At 42.4% G+C, this 16,889-nt stretch overlaps 1 protein-coding gene across 8 annotated transcripts in view; it reads left to right on the top strand.

Moving 5' to 3' along the window:
* Nucleotides 1–16,889, top strand: part of Dcun1d3 (defective in cullin neddylation 1 domain containing 3) — a 46,964-nt gene that overhangs the window by 21,119 nt on the left and 8,956 nt on the right. For 6 of the 8 annotated variants that reach the window (XM_031388090.1, XM_031388091.1, XM_031388088.1 and 3 more), the window contains exon 2: nt 14,484–15,019. In XM_031388090.1, the coding sequence (XP_031243950.1) occupies nt 14,589–15,019 (431 nt within the window). In that variant the 5' untranslated portion in view covers nt 14,484–14,588. Of the gene's footprint in view, nt 1–13,616; nt 13,815–14,483; nt 15,020–16,889 lie in introns of those variants that run through there. The other 2 variants (XM_031388094.1, XM_031388092.1) reach the window with 2 other exon arrangements.

Here is a 16,889-nt window from a genome sequence, read left to right as displayed (position 1 = left end):
TCTGTATCTATAGGATTCAGTTCCCTTTGTTATCATTTCATCAGAATTGGCATAAATAACTATGATTTGTTAGGCATAATTGTACTAGGGCAAGAGTTAAGTATTCCTGATTGATCGTGAGTTAGTAAAGTGGCAGACTAGTGCCTTGTGCAACATGAGCTCTTAGTATTTGTCTTAGTTACTGTTGTGTTGCTGTGACTAGATATCATGATTAAGGCAACTTAAAAGAAAACATTTATTTGGAAGCTTGCTTACAGTTTTAGAGGGTTAAGTTAGTCCATGATTATGGCCAGGAAGCAAAGTGGCAGACAGTCAGGCAAGGTGCTGGAGCAGCAGCTGAGTGCTCACACATTATCTGTAAATTATAGACAAAGACAGAGAGAAACTGAGACTGACTGGACCTTGTGGGTGTTAACCTCAAAGCTCAACCTCAGTGACACACCTCCTCCAACAAGATCACACCTCCTAATCCTTTCTAAATATCTAACTGGGGACCAAGCATTCAAATACATAAGCCTATGGCAATATATCCAAATATATAAGCCAGGCTATTTTTATCCAGACCACCACACTATCAGTGTGTCATCAGCAGGTATGCAGCAAACACTTGCTGTGTGCCTAAAAACTGAGGTACACAGGATATAATTTGTATTGTTTGGGGGACCAGATAAGTCAACAAATGAGACTCTCAGAGAATAAAGCCAGTCTGGTGTTACAAGCCTGTAATCCTAGCACTTGTGAAGCTGTGAGGCAGGAGAAACATGAATTCAAGGTCAGCCTGGATTCTAATTATATCTATAAAAACAAACCAAAACACCAAAGCAGCTGGGCATGGTTGGCACGTTTTTAATTCCAGCACTGGGGAGACAGAGGCAGGCAGATCTCTTGAGTTTTAGGCCAGTTAAGACCTTGTTTCAAGAAGCAAAACAAAACAGAAACAAGCAAACAACAACAAAGCAAAACAAATGAAAATCTAAACCATCAAAATGAAGAAAGCAAAAACAAGCAAACAAACATAAATGTCCCAGATTAGAGTACAATGCCACATAACTTGGTTGACTCCATCTCAGTATTTGAGACACATCTGGTACAAGTGATCTTCTGATTTCCCCCAAACTTTAGGTGAGAAGACTGAGGTTCAAAGTGTCCAATGGAAAGCTGGGAAGGCCTCTGATGTGTAAGCCCAGCTATTTAAAGCATGTCCTGTTCTCCCTAGAAGGCACACGGAGGATTTCAGGAGTAGCTGTAGGAGCTGTAGTATTTGCACTGCTGATTTTTGAGTGAAAGGATAGGATGTGGTTTAAAGTACATGCAAAACTGATGACAGTTCAGAAAGTTGCATGCAACTCTTTGAACCCTCTTTTACTAGATGCAAAATGAGCATGTTGTTTATGTGCACAGTTTATTCTGGGCCTTTAGTTGTCTTCAGGTTGTCAAATGTATCGATGACCAGAAGAGCTTTTGGATCTATTGTTTGCCTTAGAATTTTCTAAAATAGGGCCTGTGGAGGCAACCAAAATAGACAGCTCTGCACTGGCCCTTAGGTGGTAGCAATTTGGGCAGGACAGAAAATAGGCAAGAACTAAGTAGCCTCCTTTGTTTTTATTGTTGTTTGAGACAGGGTCCCACTATGTAGTCCTGGCTAACCCTGAAACAGAGATCCATCTGCCTTTGTCTCCTGAGTGCTGGGATTAAAAGCATATACCATCACTCCAAGCAAGAGATACCTTTGCAAAGCCTGCAGTAACAACTTGCTTGTTGCTTTTCATCATATGTTGGACATTATTTGATTCAAGTATCTGTTTATCTCTATACATGTTAATGTATCCATATGCCATGTAAGCATTTATGAAAATAAATGTGTATACACATGCACATATATATATATTATATATAACTTTATAGAATATATAAGTGTGTGTATGTGTATATATATATATATATATATATATATATATATATATATATATAAAATAAAGACAGACAAACATGAACACTTTTAGTTTCTGTCTTAGGCACCTGAGTTCTTCCTAAATTGGCTCTTAGCACTTAAAGAGAAATTGTTTGGGTAATTGAAACCAAGAACTCTGGTCATGTCTAGTTTTTCAGTTTCATAGGATGTGGTTTAGATCAAATACCTTTTGAGCTGGAAGAGGATCAGTCATGTCATTATTGTGCAAAGTCTTCCTGAAGGGTCTGCTGGACATTCTATCACATTGTGCTTGGATAGTAGGAGGTGGGGGTCCTCCTTGGGAACATGAAAATGAGACAAAATAGAAGGCAGGCGTGAGTACTCTAACTGTATTTAGAGGAGGGATAGGATAGTTCTTCTAGCTTGTTAGTCATGCCATCTTATATAAATAGTATCTTAATGGCTCACCTAGTTGTAATGGAATTTGACAGCATTCATGGGCCAGGGATCATTGCTCCTGTTGTTCAGCTGAGAGTACCATGACGTATTGTGTTGAAACTGGCCTCGTAAGCTGGTCCAGGAACATGAATCAGGAAGTCTAAGCATTAGATTGTTCTTTCTGTGCTGCTTAAGTAGATCTGAGAAGTGTTAACTGTCTTTGTGAGAACTCTTTCAGTTGTAACACAAGCTGACATCTGGCAAATGTAAAAGGGAATTTACTGACTGGTGTATTCATGAAGGTTAGCCTTTGATCTCCTTTCTTGAGGCCATTGGATTCAGGATGTAAATGATGTCTTCAAAACCCAGCTTGTAATTTCTCAGTGTTGCTTTCCACCTAAGAATTTCATTCTTGAGTTCTGTATGCATTGGATTTGAAACTCATCAGGTAAAGAGAGTCACCTTCCTCCATAGGCATTTTACTTTCTCTGGTCTTTCTGGTATGGTGACCATTTTCAGTGCTACAATTTTCCTGTGTGATCTGGATGCCTGTGTACCCCATATTGTCATTGAAGCCAGGAGCACTGTAGGCAACATATGTGCCTAAGTCACATGTTCCATTATGAATTCCACAAACACACAATCTTATACCAGAAGTTAATTAGAGGGGTGGGGATTACTTGTGAAACTTGGGTAATTATCTGATAAACAGGCTAGATGGTATAGAAATTTACATGGTTCTAATATGTTCTATGATATCCTTTTATTCAGTCTATAGCTCAAAAGTCCATATGACAGGTCTGTGGTATAAATGCAACCCATTTGCTGCTCCCAAGGCTCCAACAGCTCCATGTCCAGATGAGTCATTGGCTCTGGTTAGTCCAAGCTAGACTTTCAGCCCAGTGCCAAAAGGATGAGGACTCATTAGATTTCAGATGTACCATCTTTTGTTTCTGGAGGGTGGAAAGGGTAAGGTTTGTCTAGTACTTTAAACGTACCCTGAAGAGATTCGGATGCAATTGAAGGATGAGCCTTTGAACCTCTAGGCTCTCGCCCCGTCGTTTAACCACTGTTGAGCCTCTGTGCTCGCAGTGAGGCTGATACTTCTTTACTTGCCACCTGGATAGTTTTCTCGTCTTCCCTGCTTCTGGGAAGGGTGGTGTTACTGTTCTGTTTTAAGGAAAATTGAGTAAGTTGGTAAATACAGTACGTTGAAAGTATGTATAGATTGCTAGAATAGATTTTTATATAAAATGTTTTTACATAATCTTTGATCCATCAATTTCTCTTCTTGGGAGTTTTTCCCAGGAAATAATTATTACTGTTCTGTTTTTTAACTTTATTTCCTATTACCCTAGTATGTCTATAATAGTGAATTACAGGAAGCAAGTTAGCATCTGAGAGTAAGAAATTAAAACGACAAATCACAGTGTCTGATCATTGAGATAGTAAGCTGTTTGCAGTGTTTTAGCACAGGGAATCTCACTTTCTTTGCTCCCTCTGAGTTACAGTACCAGAGTTTTGCAGATTGAATAGTAGGATATAGATGGCCTGTGGATTATATGTGAACTGTCTGCAGCATTAAGGTGGTAACTCAGCCAAGTAACGTCCTTCCATGCAAGCTTGGAGACCTGAGTTCAGAAACCTCAGAACCCACGTTTAAAAAACAAAAATCAAAGAGTGGGGCTGTCAAGCTGGCTCAGCAAAGTAAGAGTGTTTGCCACCAAAGCCTAATGACCTAAGATTCCTGAACCCATATTGGTGGAAATAATAGAATCAGCTCCCATGTACATGATGTATGCATGCACAAACTGAACAGATAAATAAATATTTTTTTAAACCACAGCAAGCAGACTAAGTATGATGGCATGTGTGTCTAATCCTTGAGCTAGGGAGAAGAAGACAGGCAGATACAGGCTTACTGTCTAGCCTCCTTGATCAGCCCACAGCAGTGAGAAACCCTGTCTGAAAACATGGGTTGGAGAGATGGCTTAGTGGTTAAGAGTGTATACTGCTCTTGAAGAGGACCCAAGTTCTGTTCTCAGTACCTGTATTAGGCAGCTTACAACCAAAAATTCCAGTTTCATGAGATTTGACATCTTCTCCATGCAAACCTGCTTTCACATGCACATACTCTCACACTTACATACATTCATACATATAATTAAAAAAAAAAAAATCTCTGAAACCCAACCATCCAAACACAAGTAAGGTAGACAGTGCCTGAGGAGCTCATGTGAACGAACATATATATACACAGTCCCTGTACATTTACCAGCACATATAATTTTTTTTGAGAGGGAAAGGTGTTTATCACAAATGTTGAGTAGAAAGGGCTGCAAAATAGGATGTGCAATGCTGGGCGGTGGTGGTGCACACCTTTAATCCCAGCACTTGGGAGGCAGAGGCAGGTCGATTTCTGAGTTCGAGGCCAGCCTGGTCTACAGAGTGAGTTCCAGGATAGTCAGGGCTATACAGAGAAACAAAACAAAACAAAAAAATAGGGTGTGCAATATATTTGTTTATCAGTTTAATATATATTACCTGTGTGTGTGCGCGCGTGTGTGTGTGTGTGTGTGTGTGTGTGTGTGTGTGTGTGTGTCTCATCTACATGTGCTTACTAAAACACCAAAAGTATATTCTTTATGTTAGTTGGCATTCTGGAATAATTCATACACATACCTGCCTACACTTGTGCATGCTCTCTCTCCCCCCCCCCCCACTTCTGTCCCCCCCACACACACATGGGGGCGGGGGGAGAGACAGAGAGAGAGAGAGACTTGTAATTTGTTGGGGGAGGGGGTTGCTTTGCCTCTTTTGCTCCCAAGTAACAGCAGGGTTTTTCTACACCTGTTCTAGCCCATTTTAGCTCTTGAATAAATGACACAGAGATCTGGTATTTTTATTAACAAGCTACAGGCATTACGCTGGACAGGTACTCATCTATTCTAACTCTCTGGCTGCCTACTTCCCAGCCATGTGGTCCTTTACCTGTAGTCTGAGTCCTGCCCTGGCTCTCTCTGTTACATGTGTGGCCTTATGACTGCTCTCTCATTGAGACCTCATGGTAAATCCTCCTGCTTCTTCTCTTTCCTGGTATTTCTCCTCTTAGATGCCCTACTAGGATTTTCTTCTCCTGCCTAGTTTATTGGGTAATCAACCCTTTATTAACGAATCAGAAGTGTTGGAAAATGATTTTTACATAACATTGAGACTAGAGATAGTTGGCTTACCAAAGTCAGGACTGCTAGATGTCTAGGCATTCAAATCAGCATCTGCATATACAATGCACAAAGCCATCCTCCAACATAGACTTACTTGCATTGTCTGGATTTTCTGGAATAAGCATATAGTATTTTGATTTGGCAGTAGCCATGGAGGTTTCTGACTAGGTTACTGATGTGGTTGAAAAGAAGAAATTCTTTTTACTGTGCAGGTCTTTTTTGATCTTTCTTTTTCCTGTCTATTGGGCATTAGCAGTCAGCCTCCCTCATGGGCCTCTAGGAAGAAGTTGGTATATGTAGTCTTATAGTAGATTTAGATTTTTCTTTAAAAGAATGAGAAAGCATTAAGAAATTGATCACTTACCATGTGATGAACTTGAGACTTAGAAGTCACATGACTCTAGAAACCACAGCTGTGCACTGTGATCATTTATCCCTTTAAGGCATTTGCAGGCAGTCATTTATCATTTTTATATCAGGTTCTTTCCTCATGTTTTGAATCATTTCACAATCTGCTTTCTTGCTTTTTACTAAATGCAAAAATGTGATCTTATCTTCAGCTAAGTATTTTTCTGAACTCTTTTAGGTGACCAGAAAGTGAACAGTTCATGTGTTAATCAGATGTTTGAGTACTAATTAGCTATAATCAGCTAAATTACTGAGTAGCAGATACCCATGTGCTACCTAGAAGCAGAGAATTAATGTCTAATCAGCAGTTTGCTTTCAGAGAGGTCTACTGAGGTACCATTCCAAGGAAGCAAACAGACTGTACACATAGAGGCAGTGTAGCAGACCCGCCATTTTTATTATAGCTCCAGGGAGTACAAACCCAAGACAGCCTTCTGCCTTTAAATAAGGAATGCCTTGGGGAAACTGAGGGAGAAACAAAGGAGTGACAATTTGAATCTGAAATGTTCAGGTTCATATTTAGGTTTGAATATTTGGTGCCTAGCGGGTGACTAGGGAGGTTGTGGAACCTTTGGGACTGTGGCCTTGCTGGCAGAAGGTGGTCTCTGGGAGTAAGGTTTCAAGGTGATGGGTGCTCTGGATTCTAGTTTAACTTCTCTGCTTCTTCATCTGCCGTTTTGTGAGGAGCTGCCTATGCATGTCCTGTTGCAGTGGTGGACTGACCATATCTTCTAGAACAGCCAACATAAATCTTTCATCCCATTAAGTTCCTTCTGTAGGTAGTTGGTAACACCAATTAAAAAAGTAACTAATACAGTGGCCAACTTAGAAATCCACTGCCCCCTAGTCATGCCCCCTTTGCACATGTATAGGTAGTTAGACTTACTCTAAAATAGTTGTGATGGGGGGAAAAACATAGTTTTAGTTACTTTGGGTAAACATGCAACTCAGTTCTAAAGCCTGGAGACCAAAATGCTTCATTATTTTGTGTTTGGAAAGTGTATGTGGGTATGTGTTTGTGTTGGTTTGCTTGTATTTGATAAGTAACCCTCAGACTAGCCAGCTACACTGGCATCAGTCTTCATACCTTAATTATATACATACTCTCATTAGTATCTAGTCATTGACTTAGGCGATGGATTCTGAATGAGTTTGTCATTATGTAGATACTGTTAGTGTCCTTAACACTTGGTCATTCACTTCATGTGATATCTTGATGCAGTCAGGGGACATATTACATGTGATATGCATGAACTTGTTGCCAAAATCACACAGCAACCTTTTAACAACAGAAAAGTAACATCAACAGCATGTAGCCGCTATGTAGCTGTGCTAAATTGTTATATTCTGTACATAAGTGTATGTGCTGTGTGTACTTTATACTGCTGGCAGTATAGGGTGCTTATCTGTCAGCAGCATCATGAACAAGTAAACACTTTCTCCACAGCATTGGAGTGGCTGTGGTGGCACTAAGAACTACATTATAACCTTATGGGACCACCATTGTGACTATAGTCCATTACTGATACAAGCATCATTATACAGGTTGTGATTGTATTTAAAGTGTGACACCTAAGGACCAGTGACAAATTAATAAAAGTAAAGAAATGGTCTTGGGTCAAGCTATGACTCAAGGTTATTTCTGAGAAATATAATTAGTGCATATATTTCCTATTTAAAATATTGTATCTTTCCTTCCTTCATGCCTCTTTCCTTTTGCATTTTTGAGGTTGTTTGGTGTAGCAAGTCCTACCCAGCTCTAACTGGAGCTGCAGTTTTAGCTTGCTAGTATAGGGCATTTTAGGACAAAGACTGTTAAAAGCACAGGCATAGAAACATACAGGTCTTGTTTGTTTTGGCAGAGGGAACTGCTTTCCCCACTAAGTAGCTCTGGTAAGATCTAATCTCTGAAGGTGATCTTCTTCAAGCCTAAGTTCCAAGTGACAGGAGCAATCCATCAGTCTTTCCTCATGATGTATGCAAGTTTCTAGAAGTTGTTTACCATTGGGCAGGACCCACTTTCCAATCTCTTTTGTAAAGGTCACTTAGAATCTGTAAGCTGCCAGGTGGGACTAGGAGTCTCTGTGGTCTTGTCTAAAGACTCCCTGAGGCTTAGAGGATGGCTTCGGCCAGCACGGTTGCCTCAGCCTCTGGCTGCTGTGGGAAAACTGAGGATTTCATGTTCTCAGGTTCTGGTCTTCAGTATTTGATAAGAAGTGAGAACATGGACTCAGCTAGCTCTACAAACTGTTTAGAACATTAGAAACATGAATTTCATATTGCTAGTATGTGGGAATGCCAGTGTTGTTAGCTTCTTGCTGCAGAATAGACTAAAAATGGAGAAGGACATTGGGTTGGTTGCTTAAGACAGTCTTAAGGCAGATCTGACACTTGGTCGCCATGGTTTTGGTATAGCATTTGCCTGTTTCACAAGGCTGTTGTTCCTCAGGGTGGCAGGCTCCCTATCTGCAGCCAACACAGCACTCCTCTGAACCAGCTTTTTGACCTAACTAGCTACAGCAAAGACCCAGCTTACTCTGGGCGGCTTCCTGGGCTGTGTGGGGTTGGGGAGTGGGGTACAGCTGCTTACCTCCAGTCAAGGTCTGATTGCTGACCCTGAAGAATTCAGATTCAAATGAGGAAGGCTGTAAACTCTACAGTGTCTATCACCCATCCTTCAAATTGGAGTCACCTGTTTTTCTCCTTGCAAGAAGCAAGGGAGCCATTCATTATAACAGGAGGAAAATTTCTTGTCTTCAGGGGGTTCCAGATTAGAACTGCAGTTTCTTTTAAATGGCAGTGATATGAAGGTAGCCCTAGAATATTATACCTTGAAAAGACAAGTGTAGACCCCTTGTTTTAATGTTGTAGTCACAGAAACTCAGAGGGCCAAATGGTTTGTTGAAGGGATGCATTGCTTATGGAAGTCCTGGATGAGAGTCTAGGGTGTCCTTGGAATTCACTCTGCATATAGACTCACCCTTTGAAATATACTTATGTGTTGATAAAGAACATTTTCTTCTTGGTGCGTCATTATCTTCCCAAGGAGTCTGGCATGCCCTGCACACATCATAGCAGAAAAGAGTAAGTAAGGCCAGCAAGAGAGATCAGAGAGTGTGGAGTCAGACTAGTTACTTCAAGCCAGCTCCCTGAGTTTAATTCATTTCTTGCTTTTATAAAATGAAAAACACTGTTATCTAACTTACAGAAATGTAATGAATTAAGTGTAACAGTTCACATCATTCTCAATACATATTAAGTGTGGGTGTTGTATGTGTGCATGTGTAAAGGTCAAAGGTTAATGTCAGGTGTCATTCTCCACTGCATTTTCTGAGATAAGGTCTATCACTGAACCTGGAGCTATCGATTCACTTCGGCTGGCTGGCCTGCAAGCCCCAGAAATCTTCCCTGTTTCCCCTCCCACCCCAGCTCCCAGCACTGGGATTAAGTTGACATGGGTTTCCACACCCAGTTTTTATGTGGGTACTGGGGACTCAAACTGAAGTTTTAATGCTTTTTGTGGCTGACACTTTACTATGGGCCAATCTTCCCCAGCTCCCTGTAATGATTTTCAAGGTATAGCTATTACTGTATAACATAGACCAAGCATATTACCCTTCTTTTCTTCCATTTCCTGTCTGTCATTTAAGAACCCAAACAAGACCTACCTTTCTGTGAAATCTCAGTGAGGTCTAGCAGGCTGGTTTTATTTTATAATACTGTTGTGTAGTTTTCAAATCTATAGAGCCTATAGCATTTCTTTTCTTTTCTTTTCTCTTTTTGGTTTTTTAGACAGGGTTTCTCTGTATAGTCCTGACTGTCCTGGAACTCACTCTGTAGACCAGGCTGGCCTGGAACTCAGAAATCTGCCTGCCTCTGCCTCCCAAGTGCTGGGATTAAAGGCGTTCGCCACCACCGCCCAGTTTGCAATTTATTTCCTAGGCTTGTTATAAAACTGCAGCTATAGTCCCAGACCTACAGTTAGTATCCTTCTGAGTCTCTCTCAAGTTTTCTTTGTAGTTCTATTATTTCTCCATTTTTTTTTTTCTGTCTCCATTTACACCAGGTCCCAGTGTGGGTTTGGCTGAACAACCAAGAGCAAGCCACTTGAAGACAGCTCTGCTAGTTGTTACCTCATGGACCTACCAACGAGATAGGTGCAGCTGAAACTAGAGCACCTCCAGGGCCACAGGGCCTGTAAGGATTGCCCTTGGGGCCTAGTAGTGTCTGCTTCTGCTTCAGGCCTGAGGTTGGGGTTGAGCTGGGCAGGTGGCAAAGCCTATCCTTAGGAATGTCAGCCAGGGCTGGCACAGAGGAGGGGAGGATTCTGGAGGCCGATGTGCAGAGAAGGGAGGGGAAGAGGCAGAAAAGCTAAGGACTGATGTTGACTCATTGTAAGCTGAACAAAGTTCCTGTCTGGTATATACATATTCAAAGGAGTATAAAGGCTTAGAATAGGTACCCCAGTTGTTGTATGTATGCATGTTATGTTTTCAGCCACCCCTCTCCCATCTCTCTTTTGTCCTTGGCTCTGTTTGACCCATTTGTGCTACAGAGCTAAAAGCAGGAGAGCTGTCACTTGTGAGACATTTGACTTGCCATGATAGAGCTGGGTTGGCTACTGAAGAAAATTCCTTCTGTAAAGGAAGCTTTGGTCTCTCGGTGACTGTGTGATTGCAGTAATAATAATGATTACAGAGGCGGACCCTGCACTGACTGCTTCTGTGCATCAGCTGCATGGATTGTCTCATTTCCTCCACTCAGCAGTCCTCTGAGGTGCGGTGGAATAAGCTGCTGACAGGTTTGGTTAATAGATGCCTTCACTGTGATTCACCCAGCCTCTTGATAACTGCACTGTTTTCTCCCTTCCTAGATAGGTTTCTTGACCTCAGTGTGCTGCCATTTAGTTTCCTGGAACTCAATAATTATTTCAGAGAGCTATGTTTCTATACTGCTGTTATAATAACAATATATAATATAACAAATAGAAAGTGGTATTCATTACCAATAATTGTGTTGTTTTTGTAAACTTGGCACTGGAATGTCTAGATTGTGCAGAGGCTGTCAGCAGGTGGCAGTGGGAGGGAGTTACAGCCACCTGGGAAGACACTGTCTAGAGATCCTGTCTTTCAGGACCTATAGTGATGGATGGAAGATGACAGGAAAGCCTGCCTCAGGTTAGGAGCAGGGCATGGCTAACAATGGAACAGCTTAATTTTATTGAGGATCAACCACAAGGAAATCCCTTCCTGTGGAGAGTCTGATTCTCCATTTGTTGGGGCTTTGGAGAGTTTGAATATGGTCAGTGATGTGGCATGAGACTGTTATGTTTTGAGACTGGGTCTCACTATGTAGATCAAGTTGGCCTTTAACTCACAGAGATCTACCTGTCTCTGCCTTCCAAGTGCTGGGATTAAACACATGCATCACCATGCCTAGCCTATTGTTATATAAATTTAAAATTATTTATTACTATTGGTGAGTGTGTGTATATGTGTACACACAGACAGTATGATGTTCTTTCTAGTGGCTGACTGATGATTAAGATCTGATATTGTGAAGTTTCTATATCTGCTCCTCACTTCAGGACCCATTCCTCAGTATGTTGTCCCATGATGCTTTGATAGATGTGGGCTTAGCTCTAGAGGTCATGGTTTCTTGAACTAAACATTCTAGGTTCTGTTTGTTCTGTGATGTTGGCTAAGTTTACTATATGCAGAGCCTCAGTTTTCCTGTCTTTAAATGGGGTTATGGTGAGGAGGGCACAAGAGCTAATGTTCTTAAAGTGCTTAGTTAGCATAGAATTTGGACCTGTATCAAATGCTCAGTAATTGATGGTTGCTGTAGTTAGCTAACAGCTAGTGAGACTTTGAAAGACTGAAGGCTCTCCCAGCCTCTTAAACACAGGGCTGGTTGCTGTGATCAGGTCTGGAGGAGCCCAGAAAAGGGGGAAAATCAACAAGCAACCGAGGAGCAGTACCCACTAGCAGAGAAGAAAATACTGTCTTGACTTCTGACTTGAGACTGCTGCTCAATCCCACTAGAATGGGAACTTTTCAAAGAAAGGAGCCATGATGGGAGAAAGCTGACCTTCTGTCACTGGGTGATTGATCATCTGTCCACATTGATTTTTTCCTCTTTCTCATCTGCTGAGCATGTTAAAAGCCTTCAGGTTTCAACTGGTTCCGCTGTATCAGGTCATCAAAAGATGCTTTTACATGGAGGCACAGCAAAGTAAATGACATTTGGGCCTCTATGGGAGCCCCATCTGTTCCACTCTTACCTGCAGGCCTTGGCGCCAGGCTTTGGAGGGAGCTGCTGTATTGAAGCATCTGTCCAGTGGGGGTGGGGTGAGCGGCCCGGGTAGGTGGGTCAGATGCAGGGCAGGAAATCCTCTTACCTCACCCGGGTGCTGGGCCTCCTGCAGCAGGAGCTGAGCAACAAACATTGGTGAGTCAGCCAGCCTGGGAATTAGAGTTGCCAGTCTGTGAGCATGTGGGGTTTGTGTAAGTTTGAGCCTTTTGTTTCTTTCAGCAATCCAGTCTTTAGAAACACAAATCTGGAAACCAGACCCTCCACATGCTACAGTCTTTCTTGTTTGGAGATAATTTTGCTTGAACAGTTGTTTCTCTTGTATGATGGTCTCCAACAATTAACCCCTTGCCTTTTGAGATTTGAATAGGTTTCAATTATGGCTTACTACAAGCTCAGAGTATGAACAGCCTGTGAGAAGCCATGCTTGGGTCTGTCACTTTTCACAGCCAAAGCACTTTTAAGAGTTTCTTTGTGTTTTGTTTTGGTTTAAGCAAATTGAAACTGCCTTTCTTTTGCGGGCATGTGTAGACATGTCTTTTGTCTCTGAGGGTGGAGAACAGGACACACCCTTCTAGGAGTCTGCCTAACTACAGGAATGATTGGTTCCTTTTAGATGACTAGACTCTCAGATTCCTTTTAGAGAGAATTCCCTTTGAAGATAAAACTCCAGTTTATCCAGGACTTTATTCCACTGTTTGGTGGAAGCTGTTTATTTTTTTTATTTGTTTTTGTTTATTCAACTTTTCTTAACAACTGCTCTTTGCCCTATCACCAGACTCTTAGAGAGCTCTGAATTTGCACCATGAAGGGTCATGAAGGCTCCTTAGAAGTGAGAGGCCCATGTCTGACTGACACTGACTTTTGTCTGCTGTCTGCTTTCCTTGCTACACTTTGGCTCCTGGTCCACATACCAACAGACAGCGGCTACCATTGTTCTAGCAGTTGGCAGAAGTTTGCAAGCATCGTAAATGGATTTCCTATTATAACAAAATAGTTGACAGTTAAGAACAAGTCCTAAGTAGACATTATTGGAAATTGCTTCTGCTTTTGTTCACAAACGTTTACCAGTTCATATAAAAACTTAGTTACGATAAATATTGCTCAGTGTCAGTCTAGTCTTTTGGTCCAGCAGTTTTATCTCTTAGATTGTATTGGGTGTGGAGACACACCTAGGTTGGGAAAGTACCTGGAGTACAGGCTCCATGTAGGTGGGTGGAACAGGGTGGAGCTTGGACAGTACACCAGTGTGAATCCAGAGACCCAGGCACATTACACTTGGCTGTTTGGCTAGGCCCCTGCTTGTAGTTTTGACACTTCTTACTTCACTATTAGACCATTATGAGATTACAGGTGGCTTGGATATGACCTCTTATCTCTATTCTACCAGAATCCAACTTGACAAACCTCCCTGACAGTGCAGGTGAAGGGTTACTTTCAGGAGTATGAGTAACCCTAAGATAGCTACAGCACCTTATTGCTGAGGACTTGATGAGCACCACCATGGAGGCCTGCTTTCAGTTAATTTTCCATGTGTACTATAGCATCTGCAAGGGGGGGGGGGGACAGGAGGACTGGTTGTGGTGGGGTAGGCTCATTTAACTCTCCTTGATTCCACCCTTACCATTATCATAGACTTAGCTACCTCTGTATTGTTCTGCTCAATTAGTTGCCTTGGCTACCAGGCCAAGGTAATTTATCCTCCAAGGCGTTGCTTGTGTTATGCTGAGAGGAAAAGATTGTAGCAGTCTTTGTTGAAATCTGAATGTGCAGGTATTAGGTATAGAACCAGATGATAAACTTGTGGCTTAACTCAGGTCCAGATAACAACTCTTATGTGAAGGCAAAAGTTGACAAGATAGATTTCCTCTGGAACAATCTGTCAGAACTGGAGTCTTTGATGTGTTCTGCAAATGAATCAGCCTCTTAAAACTTTTGCTACCTGAAGGATTTTAGGAATTTCCCATGCTGGCTCTCCATATGCCCCCTAGCCAGCATATCCAAGTGTAAATGTCCCACAGAGCTGACTCACAGGAGAGGTAATGGTGAGCTGGGCTAGGGTTCTCTTCCTTGGCTAGCTCATTGTTAGCTGAGTGAAATAGAGTGGTCACTGGTGAGCAGTTCTGGGATGTAGTGTCTATACCCCACTCCTCTGCCCAGAGGGTAACTACTTTGTATTTTCCTTCCAGGTTGTCTGGCTCCTCTAACTGATGGCATGTTGAAGTACATAGGCCAGCGGCAACGTGGGCATCTGATCCGGAGGGGGCCACTCTAGAGGCCAGGGTACCACCACCATGGGCCAGTGTGTCACCAAGTGCAAGAATCCTTCATCAACCTTGGGTAGCAAGAATGGAGACCGGGACCCCAGCAGCAAGTCACACAGCAGGCGGGGGGCTAGCCACCGTGAAGAACAGGTGCCACCTTGTGGCAAACCAGCTGGGGATATTCTTGTCAATGGGACCAAGAAAGCAGAGGCTGCCACCGAGGCCTGCCAGCTGCCAACTTCTTCTGGAGATGCTGGGAGGGAGTCCAAGACCAATGCTGAGGAGTCTTCCCTGCAGAGGTTGGAAGAACTATTCAGGCGATACAAGGATGAGCGGGAGGATGCAATTTTGGAGGAAGGCATGGAGCGCTTTTGCAATGACCTATGTGTTGATCCTACGGAATTTAGAGTGCTGCTCTTGGCCTGGAAGTTCCAGGCTGCTACCATGTGCAAATTCACCAGGTTAGTCACGGATGCTTTCATGTCAGGAGGGGAGCAGAGGAGGAAAGCGTGACATTAGATAGTGGTACCAACTAGGGCAGAACTGGGATGGCTTCACAGGTTTGGGGCAAGTCCTTACCATCCCTTTTCTGGCCATTTTAAGTGTTCTGAGTTATAGTTCTAGTCCAGAGAACTCCCTAGACTCTCCTAAGGAATTAATTTTTCTATCATGTGTCTGACATTTGTAGCAGAACTACTGTGTATGACTCAGGGATCTGTACCTCTGTGACGCTTCCTTGTCTGATATGTGCTGTTTTGTGTTTTCCTCACAGGATAAAGTGTTGCCTGATTGATAGGTCACATTTGTATTCATAAAAGCACTAAGAGGCAGTCCCGAGTTACTGGGCACCGACCCTCTGCCTAAAACTAAATAAGAACTAAGCAACATGAACGCTTTTGCTAAGCCACTGCTCAGCCCCACTGACAGCTGCTCAGAACTTGTCTCCTACTCCTTTACATGTCGGTTTAGTCGTTTACCTGTAGTCTGTCCAGAGTAACTGTCTCTGGGATATACCTCTGCCACTCTTGGGAGTTCTCAGCTTGTTTCTTAAAGCCAGGCCTGTCTGCAGCAAGGACGCTGGCCCCAGTTATCAAGTAGCAGTTGTACAATTTGTCAAAGTTATGTATCCATATTGGGGTTGGTTGGTTGTGTATAAGGACATGGCAGGGTCATGGCAGACCATAGTTTAAAGAGTGCAGGGTTATGAATAATAACAGACTTTTATTTTAAGACAAGGTCCCCCTGTATAGGTCTAGTGGCCTGGAACTGGATATGTAGAGCAAGGTGGTCTCAAACTCCAGGTTCTGCCTGCCTCTTGAGTGCTGGGCCATACCAGGACCATACCTGGCCTGGAAGAAGGAACTTTAAAACCCAGCTAATTTACATGACCTGTTCAATAGATTAGATGCCTTACCACCATAGTCCCTGAGATAATCAGTGTGAAACCCTGTTACATACTGCAAAATATTGTATACATGTTTAAAAGTACATATGCACATGGGTGTGGTGGTACCTGTCTATAATCCCAGCCCCCAGGAGGCTGAGGCATACTGGTAGAGAATTCAAGGCTAGTATGGGCAACATAGGTAAGATCCTATCTTATAAAACAGAAACAAACAAATGGTTTAAAGAATTTTAACTACAGTTTTGGTAGTAGTATAAATATATTATGTGTGTATACATGTGCACATGTCCCTTGCTTTAAATGTGAAAGAGCCAGAAGACAACTTGAGGGATTTGGTTTTCTTTACCATGTGGGTTCTTGGTATCAAAATTAGATTATCATTCTTGATGGCAAGTACATTTACCTGCTGAATCATCTTGCCATGCCCTTAAGGGCACATTTGTTTTTTTTTTTTTTGTTTGTTTTTTTTCAATTTATTTTTATTTTATGTGTATGGATGTCTTGCCCACATTGTTTATTTCTGATGTGCATGCCTGGTATCCTCAGAGGCAAAAAAAAAGTGTTATATCTCCTGGAACTGGATTTGTAGGCTGTTATGAGTTGCCATGTAGGTTGGGGGGATTAAAGTGGGCCCTATCTATCTACCCACTCACCCACCTACCTATCTACTCTTGAGGCAAGGTCTGACTGTACAGCCTTAGCTGACCTTTGTAGATCAGGCTGGCCTAGAACTCGAGATCCTGTCTCTGCCTTCTGAAGGCTGCAGGTTGGGAGGATTAGCTGCTGTTCCTGTGCTGTCTTGCCTCATCATATACTGAATCATTTTTACTTATTAATCATACTTTTTCCTACCTGTCGCAGGAAGGAGTTTTTTGATGGCTGTAAAGCAATAAGTGCAGACAGCATTGATGGGATCTGTGCACGGT

The sequence above is a fragment of the Mastomys coucha genome, unplaced genomic scaffold (assembly GCF_008632895.1).
Source record: "Mastomys coucha isolate ucsf_1 unplaced genomic scaffold, UCSF_Mcou_1 pScaffold21, whole genome shotgun sequence".
In the NCBI taxonomy this organism is placed as follows: Eukaryota; Metazoa; Chordata; class Mammalia; order Rodentia; family Muridae; genus Mastomys; species Mastomys coucha.
Note: the sequence above shows the minus strand (reverse complement) of the source record. Positions and strands in the feature narration are given on the sequence as shown.